The 18626-nt window shown below is 40.2% G+C and overlaps 1 protein-coding gene across 6 annotated transcripts in view; it reads right to left on the reverse strand.

The window, feature by feature from the left end:
• inpp4b (inositol polyphosphate-4-phosphatase type II B) overlaps positions 1 to 18626 on the reverse strand; it is a 217084-nt gene that overhangs the window by 129999 nt on the left and 68459 nt on the right. For 3 of the 6 annotated variants that reach the window (XM_061718069.1, XM_061718074.1, XM_061718063.1), the window contains exons 3-4: positions 14701 to 14819; positions 4071 to 4187 (exon numbers count right to left, since the gene is read on the reverse strand). In XM_061718069.1, coding sequence (XP_061574053.1) covers positions 4071 to 4187; positions 14701 to 14819 — 236 coding nt within the window. Of the gene's footprint in view, positions 1 to 4070; positions 4188 to 4462; positions 4583 to 9378; positions 9526 to 13922; positions 14200 to 14700; positions 14820 to 18626 lie in introns of those variants that run through there. The other 3 variants (XM_061718089.1, XM_061718096.1, XM_061718081.1) reach the window with 3 other exon arrangements.

Below are 18626 nucleotides of genomic sequence, written 5' to 3' on the forward strand. Positions count from 1 at the left end.
GTGACAGTAGACAAGAGCTAATCACCATCTTCCATAAACTGCCTGTGCTACACATCGGTGTTGCCATGCAACTCTCAAGTGTTTAGTGAAGTATTGTTGCTTGGATTCAAGTAATAAAGATTCAAAATACATAGGATTTATTCTGTGATGATAAAACGCAAATATGCAGGCAGATTTTACAACTTTGTTCTCTGGGAACTATTAAACAGTACTGAACAGGAACTCAGATTTGTCTAAAAGGGTAAAAAAAATGCATCGACAGATAAATAAGTTGAAAACCGTTTTTAGTAAAGAGAATGTCACAAAATCACATTTGGGCTCCAAAGTTCAAACAGGTGACCGACTGAAATGAATCCTCATTCTTTCCATGCTTTGGGGGATCCTCTAATATGATCGCTATCCAATTTTCCCAGTGTGTATGTGTGTGTGTGTGTGTGTGTAGGTGTGCGTCTGTGTGTCAAAAGGACCAGCAGTTTGAGATGGAGGTTTGATCGGTTCTTCCTCCATTGCCCTTTGAATCAAAGATATCTTGCACGCTGTGCCTTTTAGATCAAGTGGTGTGTGTGCGTATGTGTGTGTGTGTGTGTGTGTGTGTGTGTGTGTGTGTGTGTGTGTGTGTGTGTGTGTGTGTGTGTGTGTGTGTGTGTGTGTGTGTGCACGCACTGGGTCCCATGTGCTGGCTAGAGGAAGAAGAAAAACCTGTGCATGTGTTTTATTTGATAGAATACATTTTTATGACTGCTTTATGGAAATGACCAGACATGCTTTATTTTCTTGTTTTACTGGAAATGGATCTTTTGTTTGTCACACCGCGGTGCACTTGGCACAGACCGATTAAAATCTCTCACCGTGGTCAGTTAAAGGACTGCCAACTGAAACCAGCTATGCAGATTTATCCCAGATGGAAGAGAGCAGAGAGAGCATTAATGTGACCCTGAATAGAGGAAAGAAACTGTCCAGAACCTGACAGAACAACAAGAACACTGGCAAAGGGTTTGCACTAACAACAGGCAACATGTCTGTCATTAGTTATTCTTTTAGACTCTCCACGGAGATACTGTAATTGAATACAAATGCATGCACCGAGCATGCGATAATAATCCTATTTGTATCCTCCACATGCTTTTGACTCATCCATCCATATATCTCAGACGAGTTGTGCTCAGAGCTTTTTTGGACTTTGAAGGTAATGAGTGAATACTGAAATTCAGTGGAAAAAGCCCTAAATGGCCCTTAATCTTCCACTCCAATCTGCATCAAAGGTAAAAGCTGATTTATATTTAAATCATAAGAAAAAATAATCTATATACACCCTGTTATCCTGTGTGAAATGAATGTCGGGTGATGTACCGCGATAATCAGCAATGGTTTTCTCTCATCTTTCATTTAAATATTGTTAGACAGAAAAAAGACCTCATTAGTTACACTTGAGTGATCTTGTAGTCATTCTGCTGAAATATTTAGCTGAGTACGCGATAATATTGCTTTAAATGAGGTGGTCTCTGGAAAGAACAAATATCTCCAGCCATTGTGAATATTTCCTGATTCAGTGATCAGAATGGGAGCCGACTGTGGATTCATTGCCGCTGGGAACTATTCAAAGTGGACTTCCACTTAAGACATCCCTGATAAAGTGAGGCCGGCTTGTCAACATTCGACGGCCAGGCTTGAGGGTGGGATCATTTACACCTGAGGGATACCCAACCTGGTCCAACTCCCTCTCGTGCCTACACTCTCTCACTTATCGTTCCCTCTGCTCTGCCTGTGTTCTCAAATATTCATGAGCATGCAGCCAGTGTCATCTTGGAATATCTAAATGGAAAGCCAGAGGCAGGGGGAAATCATCCTACAATGAAATTCTTCAGTCCTCTACAGATGTTAAGGCAGTCATCCATTACCTTCACTCTATCGGCTTCCTCCCCCTCACCAAGCCTCTTTTTCTTTACAATGCAAAGGTTTTATAGCAGATATGGTAATAGGCCACTTTGCATAACATAAAAAATTCCAAAAATGCCTCTTTTTTTCCTGCTCCTGTTTATTCGGTTTCCACCACATGTGCCGTTCTGCTTTCCACTGCAGTAATTTTGCTCATGGCGCAACATCTGCAACCAAAGGCTGAAAGTGATATGTAGAACTTTTGACAGATGATTTGTAAAACACTTGCATACAAATGCAGCAAACAGCTCCCATGCTCACTCTCGCTAGGGAGTAAGAGAAAAAAAAGAGAAAGAGAAAGAAAATCAACATTAAATGACTGAGTCTTGACTGAGTGGTTTCCAATCTGCCACTTAAAGCCACTGGGGGCTGATGCATTGTGCCAGCTCATGTTCGGGGTCATGGCTGTGTCACTTAAAGAGTCTCTAATGAGAGCCCGACAAGCACGCTGTACCCAGCGGAGTGGAGCTGAACATCTAAAAGCCAACCCCACCAGACAAGTACTGGTGCCAGAATGAAGATGAGAGGAGGATCTTCAAGTGTTTCAGGCGCACCACAAAAGGTTTTTTTTTCTTCAAACTACTATGGTTTTAAATTATTGTAAGACAGCACGTCATTCAAAGGTAAAACTAACAGTAAAATCATTTAGCATATGTTCAAAAGCACCCATTCCTATAAGGGTGTTGGTTCTGCCATGAACCATAAGTGTGGAGACTTAACTTGAGTCAAATCTCGTGCTCTGTCATGGTGGTTTGTGATATTCTTCACAGACTGAAGAGGTACACATTTAGAAAACTCACAAAGATTGAAGGACACATGAAAGACAACGCAACTTCTCTCAGCGTTTCCCTTCATGAGCTTATGCTAACACAAACCTCCCCATTTACATTTATGCAGCCCTGGGACATGAATCACGAGTGGCTCGGGAGAGACGTTACAAAACATGTACGGTATATATGTTTACGTCAAAGCTTCTGTTCAGTACCTGCATGTGAAAGATGCAAGAATAAATGTTGGTGGTAAATATTTTACCAGGCAACAGGAAAAGGATCTTCATATTTAGACATCAGCATGCCAGAGAAAGTATTTAGCAAAGTCCCTCGTGGAGGCACCACAACAACAAAAGAAATACTCGGAGGACGGAGGTGAAAAGTATGAAGGTAGAATTTATGCAGTGCTGGCCCCACTCGGGGGTTGTTTGACATGAATATTCAACACCACTCAACACATAGCAATTGAATAAACCTACTGTATAAATATTTCAAGCATTGTGGGATTGTGTTTTAATGCCAAATTCAGACAAATGATTATATGGGGGAGATGCACAACATAGTGTTGTTATAGCCAACAAAAATACAAATGTAAATAAAGTGTAGGATGTTGTTTTTGTGTACTAAAGCAGAAGATAAAAAAAAATGTTTTTTCAGAAATATAAAACAGTCTTACAGAAACAGTAAAAACATCTGACTTGCGCTAAAAAAGTCAGTGCATCAGTTGCTTTGCCCTACACATTTCACAATGTTCAGTATTGCTTTTCTTAGTCTCGAGTAACAACTTAAGCTCATGAATTCTTCATAGTAATTTCTGCTTAATTAAAACTTTACAGGCCGCTTTCAATATGGGAGTGACTTGATTGAGATCAAACGTACACCCACAATAAAGAAGCTGCGACGGAGCCTGCTGAAGATGTTTAGGACCCAGCCCATTCGCATTTCCACATCTGACCCTCCCTCCAGTTCCCACAGCTGTGTCGGCTTTCCTGAGGGACGGGCTGAGTTTCTCAGATGCTCTTTGTCGGCTGCGTAACTTTACCCTTCATAACTACAGGGAGACCTTTGGCACTAAGACTCTCAAATAAATTATGACGAAAACAAAGCTCAGATAAGAACATCATTTTTTTGGACCTCTGAATCTGTAGGACACATTCGGCTTTAATGAGAATCCAAGGCAGATATGCAGTAGCTTTTCACGTCCGTCCCTTGCAGGGTTTAAATCTTCACAAATAACCTTTGAAATGTAACTGTTTTACAACTGGCTTTGAGCACATCTTCTGTATCACCTCTGTCACTCAACTGATTTTTAGCATGTAAATACAAGTAGAAACACATGCAAGGTAATGAAGGGTGTTTACTCACAGACTCCTGGCCCCTGTCCTTTACATCGTATACAGTTAGCTTGACTAGCGTCTCTGGGCTTGCCGGATACTCTGAAGGGAACGTCACCCCTGTCAGAAATAGCGGGTCTTTGTTCGCCTGTCAGACAGAGGGACAACACAGAAAGGGTGAGACATAGCATGCATGTTTGTGTGTGTGTGTGTGTGTGTGTGTGTGTGTGTGTGTGTGTGTGTGTGTGTGTGTGTGTGTGTGTGTATGACTGTGAATAGCCCCATGTGCTTTTGTTCTGCAAACATGAAAAAGCAGGAAGCCAAAGGGGAAAAAGGAGGCTTGGTTGGGTTACTGAGCCAGCAGCTCAGCTCAGTCCGTCTTCTTCCTCCTCCCCCCGGGTGTTTTTTACCCACTCCTCTCACCTTCTCTTCTGCTTCTTTGGGACACCAGGAAGGAGGAGATACAGCTTTCCCTGGTGGGTCTACCTGGAGCTCTGGCATAACGGCAGTTTCTCAACTGAGACTCCGGAACGGGTGCTACAAATGTTGACAGGTAAGATAGCACCCGGGCAGGTTGTTAATGGGATTAAAGCAGATAAAAGCTACCAGTGCTGGGATTTCAAGCGTACCAGAGGGCTGTTAGCATGAGCTAATATTTGTTCACAACCCCACTAAAATTGCAACACCAAGTCATCACCTTCAAAGTTGGTGGGGCCTGTTTGCCTCGGCACTGATTGACATGGCTCCTATTTCACTGTGAAAATGTCAAGCTGCGAGGAATGCCTCTGGCATCTGCTTTATATTCAAAACATCTCTAAGAGCACTGCAATGACAGCAAAGTGAGGACCTGTACGTCATCTATCACCATTTATTTCACTAAATATCATATTTGTTTGTCACTGAAAGAAAGTGACACCTATTTAATGTGTGCCACATGCTGGCCACTACACATTTCCCAGTTGTTTGGTATGTACTGATGAGGCATGGACAGTTTATCATTTGCTTGAAATTTGCTTTATTGATTAAAAAAAATAAAAGATTAACCCAGTATAGTGTATTACTTTGTTTTAATTTTTGACTGTTTGCTGTTTTTGACTGTTATCTTACTTTTAAGAGCTTATGTTTGAGTCTTACTGTATTCTTTATCCATCCATCCATCCATCCATCCATCCATCCATCCATCCATCCATCCATCCATCCATCCATCCATCCATCCATCCATCCATCCATCCATCCATCCATCCATCCATAATCAGTGAGCCAGACTTCCTGATTATCCCGTTGAGCCACCCAGGGTCTTTTTTTTCTCCTGATGCCTCATCAGAAAGTACATCCCTCCCGCTGAGCCCCGTTTCTGTTCAACAGATCAGCTTTCACCGGACGGGCCAGTTTAACATCAAGCTCCAAATCAAGGTGTTTTACTTCTGTAAAAAAATGTTTAGCCTCTGGATCATCACTACAAACTATCATCACTACAAAATCTAACCATATTTATCCACTCCAAAAATTAGTCTTAGAAATGAATAATGGGTTTGTATTAGTGTATAGAGTAAGCAATTTACATGCAAGTAACATTCGGCAGCAGGAGCTGCTGGGCTTTCTCTAGATGATATAAGAGCTGTTTAGCCACTGAACTTTCTCTCTATACCAATTCAAAGCAAGTTATGTTTATACTTTGCGCTTCCTCTTCCTTCACTTTGCTCTTATGGGCGTATCTAGAATGCAGCCCTTTGGGATCACTTAGGGACAGAGTGGGGAGTGATAAAGAGACCAACTTAGACATGCTTGAATGTATGGTCACACCCACAAGTAAAATAAAACCCCCCAAAAAACCCCAAACATTTATTTAAAGTCTGAGTATACATTAAAGCGCAAGTCACAAATGCTTCTTCATCTTGACAGCTAACAGCTTAGGGAGCTCCACTTGTGTCCTTACCATGAGGCGCGCTGACGCCTGGCTGGATCACTTATAGCTCAACTGTTTTTAAATTGTGTTACTCCAGAGGTTTCCTTTCTATTTATGAACGTGACATTCCAAAACAATGGAGGATTATTTTTAAATGCTTAAATTATGAATGAGCACGAAGTGAGTGCATTAGCAGTTTCCTTTTATCTGTTTTCTCGTCAACACGTCAATGACGGATGTAACAAATCCTTTATTACAACCACGAGTGGGTCGGTACCTCTGTACTGCTGTACGGTGCATTTCAGTGGCATAGTTTATCAGGATTTCATTTTGTCTCCTTGGAAGGAAGGGCTGCTGCAAATATGTGCAAAGTTTTTTAATTGATAACCTTTAATATGATTGTGTGTTGCCTTCAAAGACAACAGCATGGTCTACATGATGCATGTTGTTGGCGGATGCGCATGCTAAAGATTTGTGTAGAATCATTTGTCATAACAGACTAGCCCTCTCCCATCCCTTACTCTTTAAAAAAAGAAAGAAAACAGAGGCCTTTACTTGTCAGTAATCTTTCTTTTTCCAATATTACTTTTTGCTATTTTATGGATTGTGCCAGCAGTACAATAAAAAGCACATCGGCAGTATATGAAGATGGCTGACTTTTCATTTTCTTACCAGCTTAAGAGTTATGTAGAAGCAGAACAAATTTTCCCCTGATATACATGCTTCCATCTCCGCTAAATGAGAGGTCATTGAATGGTATGAAAATTACTTAAAGATGTTTTGGGTTTCATGTGTGCCACAGCTCAACCTGGCTAAAGACCTACAGGGGATTTTGCCCGAGAAGAAATACCCTCGGGAGCAAAGGTGTTCAAACGCTTGGATGGAACTCCAAGGATTTCTGAAACCAATGGAAATCAAGATACTGTCACAAATTGTAGCTCAGATGCAGTTTGTGACAGAGAAAATTGCCAAAGCAAGTAGCAAACAAGGCTGAAAATGTAACTCGGACGTGAGATTTTGTTGATGGGGGCTGACTCTCTGGCTTTACTTTGCCCACCGGCTTGAACTTCTGGGTGCAAGTCTATTTTTCTGACAGTGTCAAGCTTTGTATATTCATTGTAAAAAAAAACAAAAAAAAAGATTGGTTAATGCTTACAGCAAACTAATTTCCTATCAGAGCAATATATCACATGTCACCATTTCGGAATAAGATACTAGATGAGAAGGGGGGTAAATTGCCAGGGAAGAACAAGGGCAAAGGTGAGATGTGTGACAGACAGGAGAGACCACAACCCTGAGATAGAACTAAAGGTGCAGTTGCCATAGCAATGCAGAACGTCTGACTGTTCTCCACCATTCTCAGATTCATGAATCATGTACACACATTCTACAATAATGCTGTACTGGTGGCAGCTTGTTTCAGTATATCTGGTTGTGCTCTGCCTGTCTGCAACATCTTGAGGTTTTCTACTGAGCTTACGTTCATGATTAGTGAAACATTGTTTTACTAGTTTGGAGGCTGTGCGGCTTAAGGGATTTTCCGGTGCTATCTGTTACGATAAGTAACCGTGATGACAGGAAGGTTGTTTACATATGGGAGCAGTTTGGTGAGCTTTCCAAAACATAATGTGAACAGAAAAAGAGCCCAGATCAAGACAGGCTGAATAGGAGACATCAAAGAGGTAGTCATACGTCGTAACACCACTGGCACATAGAATCCTGATTAAGACAAATCAGGACTGTCTGGATTTAAGTACTTCATGTTTCTGGAAGTGGCTGCAGGAACCTCTTCTGGGCTCTAATGCCTCTCTATCCACCTTACATAGCAGAAGAAGAGAGACTTCAAAAAAGAACAGCTTATTAACCAGAGATGGTGCAGTCCTTGACATGTTATTGTGAAGGAGTGTTTCTGAATGCTAATATTGAACTTTTGCTTTACCTGCCGACACTGCAGGTGATGTCATCAGTTTTGTTTTCCCAGGCATTAAACAGAGCACCCTAAAGCATTTGCGGTGAAGTGTTGTGATCAATGTCTCTTTCTGCTTCATTTCCTACTTTTCAGATTACCATTTTCTACTTTCTCTGTGCTATATCCATATTTATTATGTATTTATTTTTCTTTAATTTGAATTTGTTTATTCTCAGAGTATGATGCAAAAATAGACATTTCCCTTTTGGTATAGATTAAATGTTACTTCAAATACTTGTCTTTTATCTTAATATTCTTAGTCTACATTGTTGTACCTGCAGCAGCAGAAGTAATAGTAGGATTAGCTAAGAGGGTTTAAATTACTTATTTCATTTCACATTTCAACCACGGATCAGGCCTTAAAAGGGTGTTTTAGCTTTTCTTAAGTGCGGCTGTGCGAAGTACTTTGGAGTTCTTGGTGTGTTACCTGCAATAGGCAGTGGTCACAGCGGTCTCAGTTTTGGAGAACAAAGAGGAAACTTTGATGGGGAGTCGAGCTTTTAGTGACTCAGAATGAGGGGCTTATAAAAGGGAAATTCTCACCAACTGAAATGCCTGAAACCTCATAAATGTCAGATGTTCAGAGAAACGCTTACATCTTGGGGAGTCTTCCATCAAGCAGTGGTTTACTTTGTAACTACAGTTTTTTTTCTTTTTTTTCTGCAGAATATCTGTGTTGCAACACGGGTCCACAGTCAGTGTAACATTATGTGTGTGTTGCAAAACCATGTCACAAAATGGAACCTGCTCAGCAGAGCCAGTGACATGTAGGAGAAATGTCCAATATAGCATTGTTTGAACCACTATGACATCTGTAGTTTTCATGGCCTTCTTCTACGGAGCTCGTAACTGAGAGCAGTGTGACACTCACTATTAAAACATACTCGGTTAAAAAAAATAAAAGGGCCTTTAACAACAAAAGACTGTCAGTTCAGTAAAGACATCTTTGTTTTTAAGTCAAGGACTGCCCATGACTCTCCCCCCGAAAAGCTGGTACACTTAATTCTCACAAAGACAGAGTTAGGTGTTCAACACACATTTGGAAGGAGCACAGAGTGCTGCTAGAACCCCTGATTATTCAGAAATCTTCTTTGGCCAGACAGAGGGGGAAATAAAACAAGTCCACCGCATCTGATTTCAGCCTCCCTAGACATTGTAATACCATTCTTGGCTGATGCCATGCGCCTGCTCAGACATGAAGCTCTGTGGTTTGTGTGCTCTAACATCACAAAGCCTGATTCAGCACAGAGGATGCAGACACGGTGGAACCAATGCACCACTTGAGCTCAGTGCAAATAAGAATATTATCAGTACTGTACACAAAAAAAGAAGACAGACAGAGCCATTATGCTCAAGAATATGCAGGTACACACACACACACACACACACACACTCACACACACACACAGCCAACCCTTTATATCTCCCTCTTTGGCACACTGAATGGGCCTCATTCAGACTTACCAACATGCTTGGCAGGCTCGGCTGTGGCTGAATCTTCTCAGTGCTCCGGATGGTCTAAGATGAGCTAAAGTGGTAAGCCTGTCTCCATTTACACTGAGAAGTAAACCAGTCTGTCATACAAGAGGGCAGCATATGCTGTGGGAGACAGCTGCCTCTCTTGTCTTTTTGTCCAATTTGGTTGCAATCCCCAGTGGTACGGACAATTTGGGCCATTAAGAGGGTGTGTGTGTTTGTGTGTGATTAAGTTGAGGGGGAAGTAGGAGTACTTCGTCTGCCTACATTGGGAGGGTTTTCTCCCTCCCCTGACCACTCATAATTATATACACACAGACACTAGACTTCTTGGACAAGCTCCAGGCTGAGGGTTCTCTGCTCGACTAGCATGGCATCAAAGGCTGTTTTATCCCCTGGATTTGCATGATGTCAAATTCTCATCAAGTAGCACCACTCCTGGACCCATTGCTCACCCATGCTTTCAGAATGGGATTTTACAAAACACAGACATATTAGGGTTTGGCAGAAAATGCATGATTTTCCATTCAGTTTCCCATTTTTTGTGTCAACATACAAGGACAGCATATGCAAGTTTGTCTCAAAGCAATTGTGCCAATATAGATGTTTGTTCTTTTTTTTTTTATAAACAAATTAAAATATGCCAATAAGATTTATTTTGTATTGAGGTTGTCAAAAAAATATTGACAAAATGTATTTTTTATACACTTTGTCATGACTTGTTTTTTAACAGCAGTTTAACCTCCTGACACTAAATGACTGTTTTGATGTCATCCATTCAGGTTTCAGGCCACATCACAGCACTGAAACAGCTCTTAAAAAGGTCCTGAAAGACATCCTCTACAATAAGGATAGTGGCAACATTTCAGTGTTGGTCTTACTGGGTTTCAGTGCTGCATTCGACACGGTTGACCATAACATCTTGATAGATCGCAGTTGAAGAACTGGGTGGGACTGACTGGAGTCCTATCTAAAAGATAGGGACTATTTTGTAACTTTGGGTAACTACAAATTTGAGCTAACAAATATACATGTGGAGTTCCTCAAGGTTCAGTTCTGGGGCCTCTGCTGTTTAACATCTATATGCTCCCACTCACTCAAATTATGAAAACAAACAAAATCTGTTACCATACCAAGGTAGATGACACATTAATCTATATAACCATCTCGCCAGGAGACTATGATCCAATTCAAACACTGATCACATGCATTGATCCAATTAAGAGTGGATGTGTGTGAATTTTCTTCTGTTAAATGAAGACAAAAGAGAAATACTAGTGTTTGTAGACAAGGAAGAAAGATTAAAAGGCAGCACTCAGCTTCAAGGGGTAAAGCTAAAAACCAATAGCCAAACCAGAAATCTCTGAGTGTTTCTGGACTCAGACCTGAATTACAACCACGTTAAGATAGTAGAGAAGTCAGCCTATTATCACCTAAAGAACATATCGAGGATTAACGGACTGATGTCTCAGCAGGACTTAGAAAAACTTGTCTACACTATTATCTTCAGTAGACTGGACCACCTTAACGCTGTTCTCATGGGTCTCCCTATAAAAACCAATCCATTTAATAGCTGCAGTTAGTTCAAAGCGCTGCTGCCCAAGTCCTCACTAAGACCAAGAGAATGGACCATAGAAGTCCAGTTTTAGATCTTTACACTGGCTTCCTGTCTGTCACAGAAGAGATTTTAAAATCCTGCTGTTGGTTTATAAATCTCTGAATGGTCTAGGTCCAAAATATGTCTCCGATATCCTGGGCCGTTATGAACCGACCACAACCCTCAGGTTGCCAGGGTCATGCGTACTTTTTGTACCCAGGTATTAGAATAAAACACAGTGAGGGAGAATTCAGCTTTTGTGCTCCTAACCTGTGGAAGAAACACCCATAATGCATCAGGGCAACTGAAATTCTCATTTTCTTTAAATCAAGGCTGAAAACCTTCTTTATTTACTACTGCATTTCAGTAATCCACCATAATGCACTATAAGCTTGTCTGTCATTTGCTTAATTCTTTTTTAACTTACGTCCGTCTGTATTTTATTTCTGGTTTTAAACTCCTTTACTTTTTAATGCATTTAAAAACATATATTTTTATGTAAAGCACTTTGAAATGTCTTGTACATGAAATGTTCTATACAAATAAACTTGCCTTGCCTTTAAATGTTCTTCTCAGGCTATTTATTGGTCCTTTGTGCTTCACCATCGGCAGATACAGCACACATACTAAATCATACACACTTTGTGAAGGTCAATCGAGTCTGAAGGTCAATCCAGTGTGGCTTGTGGAAAACATGGAATTGTGTCCCACTTCTATACTGTATTAATACAGCATAGAGCATAAGCATAAATGACATACTAATGTTAGAAGCATGTTGTTTTCAGTGGGTGTAGCTACAATATATTCAGTAATTTCCCTATTTTTTAATTAATATGATATGACACTCAGTACGTTTACATGCACAACAGAAAGTTGAATTGTTACCTTAATCCGAATGATATCTCATTTTAAAAGCCCTGTATGCACCTTAGCCGGACTTTAGTCGAACCGAACTGAAGCTCTTGAGATCGAGCTATTAGTGCCAGATAATGCGGCCCTAATTCGAGTTATTCCGGCATGTATATGCAAGCCACGCTTAACCGAGCCATTGACTGCCCCGGGACTCCCCCTTCCTGAAATGATGACACTACGAAAGCCAGAATATCAAAACAGCAGGAGAAGAATACGACAAACAACAAAGAAGGAACCGGGAGAATCGCCAATGCAAAAGTGTGTGTGGCGCCACCTAGCATTGTGGAGTCACTCTGGTTTAATCCTTAGCTATATTGTTGTCAATAGCTTAATTTAGATGTGCATGTAACCGCACTGACATAGCTGGAAAGGACTGGTCTTTTGGGGATATTCTTAAAAAGTTTAAAACTAAAATATAAAAACTGTGGATTTTGCATTTCCTCAGTTGGAGAGAAAGAGAAAAAAAGACAAAATGTCAGTGCTTTCCTGCTGGCAAAAATGTTAGAATGCATTCAAATGTTTTGAAAAATATCCTCAGCATGCATCTTATTAGGAATGCAAGGGACTCAGTGACTGCAGATCTCCTGAGATTTTCATACATAAGAGTCTTGAAACATTTAGAAAGCATTTAGAAAAGCACCCTCTGATTGACGGTTCTGCTGACAAGAACACTTCCATGAAGGCTACTGCTGGAGGAAAAACACCAGATTGGTTTAAGCAGAGAGAAATGCCGCTCTGACCAAGCGTGGTACCTTAGAGGCAAAGGTTTACGGTCTTCTAGTGGTTATGTCTCCCATGACGGTGCACACAGATGTCTGAAGGAAAATTATTTTGCAATACACTTCCAAAAAATAAGGCTGATGTGAGGTCAAATGAGTGGCAGCCGTAAGGGGCTGGTAATAAAGTGTTCAATGTGAAGTTACACCTTTTTTTTTTTATCATTGCGCACACTTATAAAACCGGGTAACAGATTACAATCTGTGTTATTTTCCTGTACAGTAGTAGTAGTTTAGGATCTGTGTACTTAAGAGACAAATATGTACTATATGTAAGTGGCCAGTGAGTGTACATAAAAAAAACTTCTTTCTCTGCAAATTCCAGCTGGAAAAGTCATTAGTACGAAGAAAGTGTTTGCAATTTTAGACTGAATATGATTTAATCCTCCCTTTAGTTATTCTGTGACTTGCATTATGGGAAAGATGAGAGAGATTTATGCAGTAGCTGACATGTCCTACCATTTACTGTGTTAACTGAACTCTTGTACTGTACATATAATGAATTCCTGATATCACATGATTATATGAAATGGGCTAACGCTGAAGCCATTCAAGATGCCAAGCCAAGTATTGTCCGCCAAAGTGGACAACAGCTGTTGAATGCAGGCATCCTGGGAATGTGACAGCAGGAAAAACACAAGTGGCAGTTGGGCTGTCTTCAGACAGCACAGCTATAGTGGGGCCCCCCAGCTCTCTCAACCCCTCGCAGAAACAGAAACACACGCACACACACACACACACACACGCACGCGCACGCGCACACACACACACACACACACACACACACACACACACACACACACACACACACACACACACACACACACACACACACACACACACACACACACACACACACACACACACACACACACACACACACACACACACACAGGTTAATAAACTTCTGCAGCTGTGCATATCAAATGACTAGCTATATCTGGGGAAACCTTAAAACTAACTGAAACTTTATTTAAAGAAAGACAAAAAGATTATCTCAATGTCTTTATTTGAACTATCACAGTTTCTGAATCAGCTGATTGATCAGTTTTTGTGCGAAGGGCTAAACAAACTTTAATATTCCATAGGATCGGATCAAAAATTCACTTTGTTGTTGTAGTTGTTTTACTTTGCAAACTAACAAAATGACCATTTGGCACAGCAGATTCTCTAGGAAAGACCCTCTCTTAGTCGCAAACCAATTTTTTAAAAGGAGACTCATAAAATGACACTGAATGATTACATACCCTGTTTTTGTGAAGTCGAAAGCAGTCCATATCCTCAGATCCTGCTCCAAATCCCAAACATTACAGCCATGAAATGAGAACTGCAGCAGCACTCGGAGTGTGTGCAGAGCTGGCTGAGCCAGCATACAGTATCCTACCACATCCTGGCTTTCCACACACACACACATGTACAAAAAAACATGCCCTGCTGCTCCCTTCATTCAAGGGAAAAGAAGTATAACTCGGTCTTTCAAAGAGACGGTTATGCTAATTAGGTTTTACTGGATTAGTTGGAATATACTGTCCCCATTTGATGCGTCTGGAAACTTTGCCCTCATGCGAGGAAGGCGGAAAGTAATAGTGTGTGTGTGTCTGCCTGAGTCCTTGTGTGTGTGTGTAAGTGGGTGTTCCGTTGTGGGACAGGGGGCAGCTGTTGCTGCCCAAAAAATACTTGAGTGCATGTTGCCTTAGCAACAACACTGTCACACTTAGGAATTAAAAGACCACAAAATGCTATCACTCAAACTTACAGATACACTAAGTATGAAGATTTTCTTACTGTGAAACATACAGCAGCTCATGTGGGCATATATGGACTCAAATGTCACAGAAAATAATTTGTTCCACATCAGTGAATCAGATGGGAAACAGAGGTGAAGAAAAGGCAAAGAGACAGAGATTGAGAGAAAACTAACCAGGACCCGGTGACCCAGAGGCTCCGGAAAACAACAAACATCAAAAGGCCGCCGAGAGGTGCAGAGAGAAGGGCACATGTGTGGGTATGTGTGTGATGCCTTACCTCCACTATCTCCGTGCTGGTATGAGACACAAGGTGCTGCTTGTGGGGATCTATGACAGCCACCTGGACCAAAGCACTGGGCTTCCTGTCTGCGCCCGAGGCCACCAGATCATTACAGGCTACGCAGAGGAAGAGAGAGTGGGTAGAGCCGAGAGGCGAGGATGGTGAAGAAACAAAACAAAACAACGGGAGATGTGAGGAGAGAAGGGAGAAGAGGTGAAAGATGAGAAGGGAAGATAATCCTTTAGGACACTTGCATACATAAGTGACACAAATCTCACAACACTACATCAAAAATGGTGAACATGACAACAGATAAGAGGAATCCCCGCAAATAAACACAGGAGATTTTCACAGTTTATAATCTTCTCATGTCAGATTAACCGTCACATACTGTACAAAAATCAACATCATCACGAAAGTCGCGAGGACTGTGTGTATTAAGGCTTTAACGGTGGGGGGGAAAAAACCACCCCACAATAAATGTTTGGAGGAATAAATAAAACATGTGAATTGAGATATAAAATTGTTGCCTCAGCAGCCGATTAAACTGGCAGCCAGGCAACTGGAACTCCTCCTGGCAGTCAGATATCACTTTGATTAGGACTTTCATTTTTGACATCAAAAGCAGCTTGTCGCTCGGCTTCCAATGACAGCGGGGCCATATCCTTATTGCCATCCTAATCACTACTCCCTCAGAGTTCACTTACGTCATAACTGTACTGCTTGAGTGTGTGAATTCATGAGGGCTTTAACTGGATTATAAAGGACACACCGAGTGCACGATGCAACACTGTAGAAAGAAAAAGAAAAAAAGGAAGCTGCAACTTTTGTATTTATTTGACAGTTTGAAGGTGGTTGAGACTTTAGTTTGTATGCATGTTAAAAAGGACTGGAGTGTTTATGCATAATCAGTTTGGGAATGAAATACGGACAAATCCTGGAGGAAAGCCTGAAGATGTGCAGAGATTTGGCTCATGAGCTTGCATCCCCAAATTCATGGACAGGGAAACTGGCTGAGAATGATTAAGAACAGAAATGTCTTCCAACAAGACAACACTTCACTGATCTCCATTAAGATTTACATGACTATACATGACACTTGATTACTTTGGCAATTACCAAAGAGCAGAAATCCATTTTCTCCTTAACCTATCAACCTGCTATAAGCAGCCTTGAGCAGAAAAATGCTCCTTCTCATTTCTATGGTTACAGTTTTTCAAAGTGAATAAAAGGCAAGTTGATGTGATGAGTGTGTTTACGTCTGCTTCATCAACCACATCATATTGTTGGCTTTATTAAAAAAAAACTTCTGAATTGATTTATCACAGCTATTTATTCGTGAGTGTATTTGAATTATAATTCTCAATTCATGCCTTAATGAAACATTTACATTTGCATATAGTAATGACAAATGCTTGCTCTAATCTGCTCTCAGAATCCACTCAGTTTCAATCGTTACTATAAATGAATATATTTAGAAACCAATAAATCTGGACATCATCATTTAAATGCTTCTCTCATTTTTAGATGTCGTTTAACCTGTTTTATGATGTGTAAAGTGGGACGTGGGGCGAAATACGGTTTATTCTCTTCCTAGTGAGCAGGAGCAGTGCAAAGCTTGCTTTATGAAATGAACAAAAACCTTACACAAACACACAGTAATTTTCCCTTTCTGGAAAACTGAGCGTAAACAAGATATGTTTTAACAGCATTAGAGAACTCTTGGGACTGTCATGTTTCTGTCTTTGGCTAGTTTAACAACTGCAACGCAAACAAAGTCAGCATTTAATGAGTATTTGTCACACACTTGCCCACGAAAAAGCAGAGCAATAAAAAAAAAAAGCTTTCTGTATTCCAGACTCAGTTTATTTGCGATCTGTAACTTTACTTTTACTTTTAAACCCCTCTTTAAGCATCTAATCTCACTTGAGCCATTACAGAAGAGACATGTTTGACTGGAGGTTTACCACCAGAATATAAAACATTCACTGTTCTGTTTCTTCTTGCTCCGATTTCTAGTTACAGATTTTTACAATCAGCTCCAAAAGAATTGCATTATTTCTATTTATAACAGCTTCCACAAAGTTTGACATCAATTAATCTGCTAAACTTACTCAACACAAACTTTTTAACCTAACTTAATCACAAACAATAAGACTGAACTAAAATACAATTTTAATCATTAACATTTACAAATAACTGATCAGTGAAGGAGACATAAAAGAAAATGAAATACAGTAGGGTCAGGGTCACTCAGTACTATTTACTCTCTTTCAAAGTATCCAAGTGTACAGTGAGTTAGAGAATGAAAAGACTGTAAGATAATGATAAAAAGAGCCCATCTGCTGTGTTCAAACCCTGTGACATTCATTCCGAAATTGTCTTTTTAATTTCATTAGACTAAACCTTGTTTGCTAATTTTTTCCACTCTCAAAGGCATGTCTCATCATGAGACTCACGAGTATTCAAAGTACAGTACGACTTCTCATTCTGATAACCTTACGCAATGCTAAAAAAAATTAATTTCCCCCCTAGTTGCGTTAACTTTTTGCCAAGATTTTTGATGGAAAATCAGACTTCTTTGGTACATCCCAAAGTTTCTGAGTGGAATTACGCATGTTGGCCAGGAGGCATGATGAGTCAAAATACTTGTTACAATTGAAATACAATTTTTGTGGACAGATTAAAATAATTCTAACTTTTTTTTATCATCATTAACATCATTTTTATCGTCCACTCTTCTTCTCCCGTTGCAACCGTCGCTCTGGAGCAGGAAACATCTGGAATCGTCAGACGACGTGACCTTTTTCCCTTGCTCCAGAGTGCAATCCTTAGGCTCACTGTAACAGATTGAAGCATTTTCCCTTTCTTTGATTAGTCTCACTGGTAATTTGGTTTTCTTAAGGTTACACAGCTCTTTAGTCCCAATACGCTGAGATCTCACTTCATGCATGTTGAAACGCTCATAATTACACCATTAAACATTAGCATGACTTCCACTGTTGATTTTATTTATTCAAATTTCACCAACCATTAAAACCTTCTACAGTCATGACAACATATCAAAGATGATGGTTCACCACTTGCTTTTTAGGGCGATAGCAATAGTTTGACACCTTATCTTCACCGTGACCACACCTCGAAGCTACTCACTACATCAGTTGAGGTTAAATAATTAAATAACTTTATGTATGTACTCATGCATATAGAGTATTTGCTTTGGCCGTGTAGTTTGTATTATTTGTGGGTTTTTTTCTTTTTATGTAGATCTCTTGATTAATGTTTGTCCATGGCTGCACAACCCAAGGTGAATAATACACAAAGAGAAAAAAAAAAACAAGTATAATAAAAAAATAAATAAAAGAATAAATAAATAAAAATCTGTGTGTAGCATCATTCTATTAAGGCTTGTGGAAACATATTTTCTGATGAGCAGAAAATGATGAACCGGGTGAAAAATAAAGAAATGAAAGCTCTGCCACTTGCATGTGCAAACATTCATGTCTCCCTGTTTATGATGAATAAAGAACAGATCCCCCACCATGTCCTCAGGGTTTAAATGAAACGTATCAATCCTTGGGGAGATAAAAAAAAAATACAGAGGTTTTAATGTGCAAAAATCCACAAAAAGACTAGGTAAGGAGACTCTTGGGAAGACTCTTGAAAGAAGAATCCACCTTTATTAAATTGATTTATTAAAATAAAGTCAAAAAAGGGGCAGCTTTTGGTCAAAAATATCCCACTTCAATGGTTAAATCATTGTGTCTGGGTATGTTTTGTATGTGGTCAGCCCTGGTCTGAATTATTGATGCCCTATAATCTGAAGCTCTTGATTTGAAAAGTCATTAAAATAAATTAGCCAACATGCAGTAAAAGTGCTACATCTCCCTGGCAGTTTCTTCTGTTAAGTTGAATCGGACTGA

Source organism: Cololabis saira, chromosome 1 (genome assembly GCF_033807715.1).
Source record: "Cololabis saira isolate AMF1-May2022 chromosome 1, fColSai1.1, whole genome shotgun sequence".
NCBI lineage: Eukaryota > Metazoa > Chordata > Actinopteri > Beloniformes > Belonidae > Cololabis > Cololabis saira.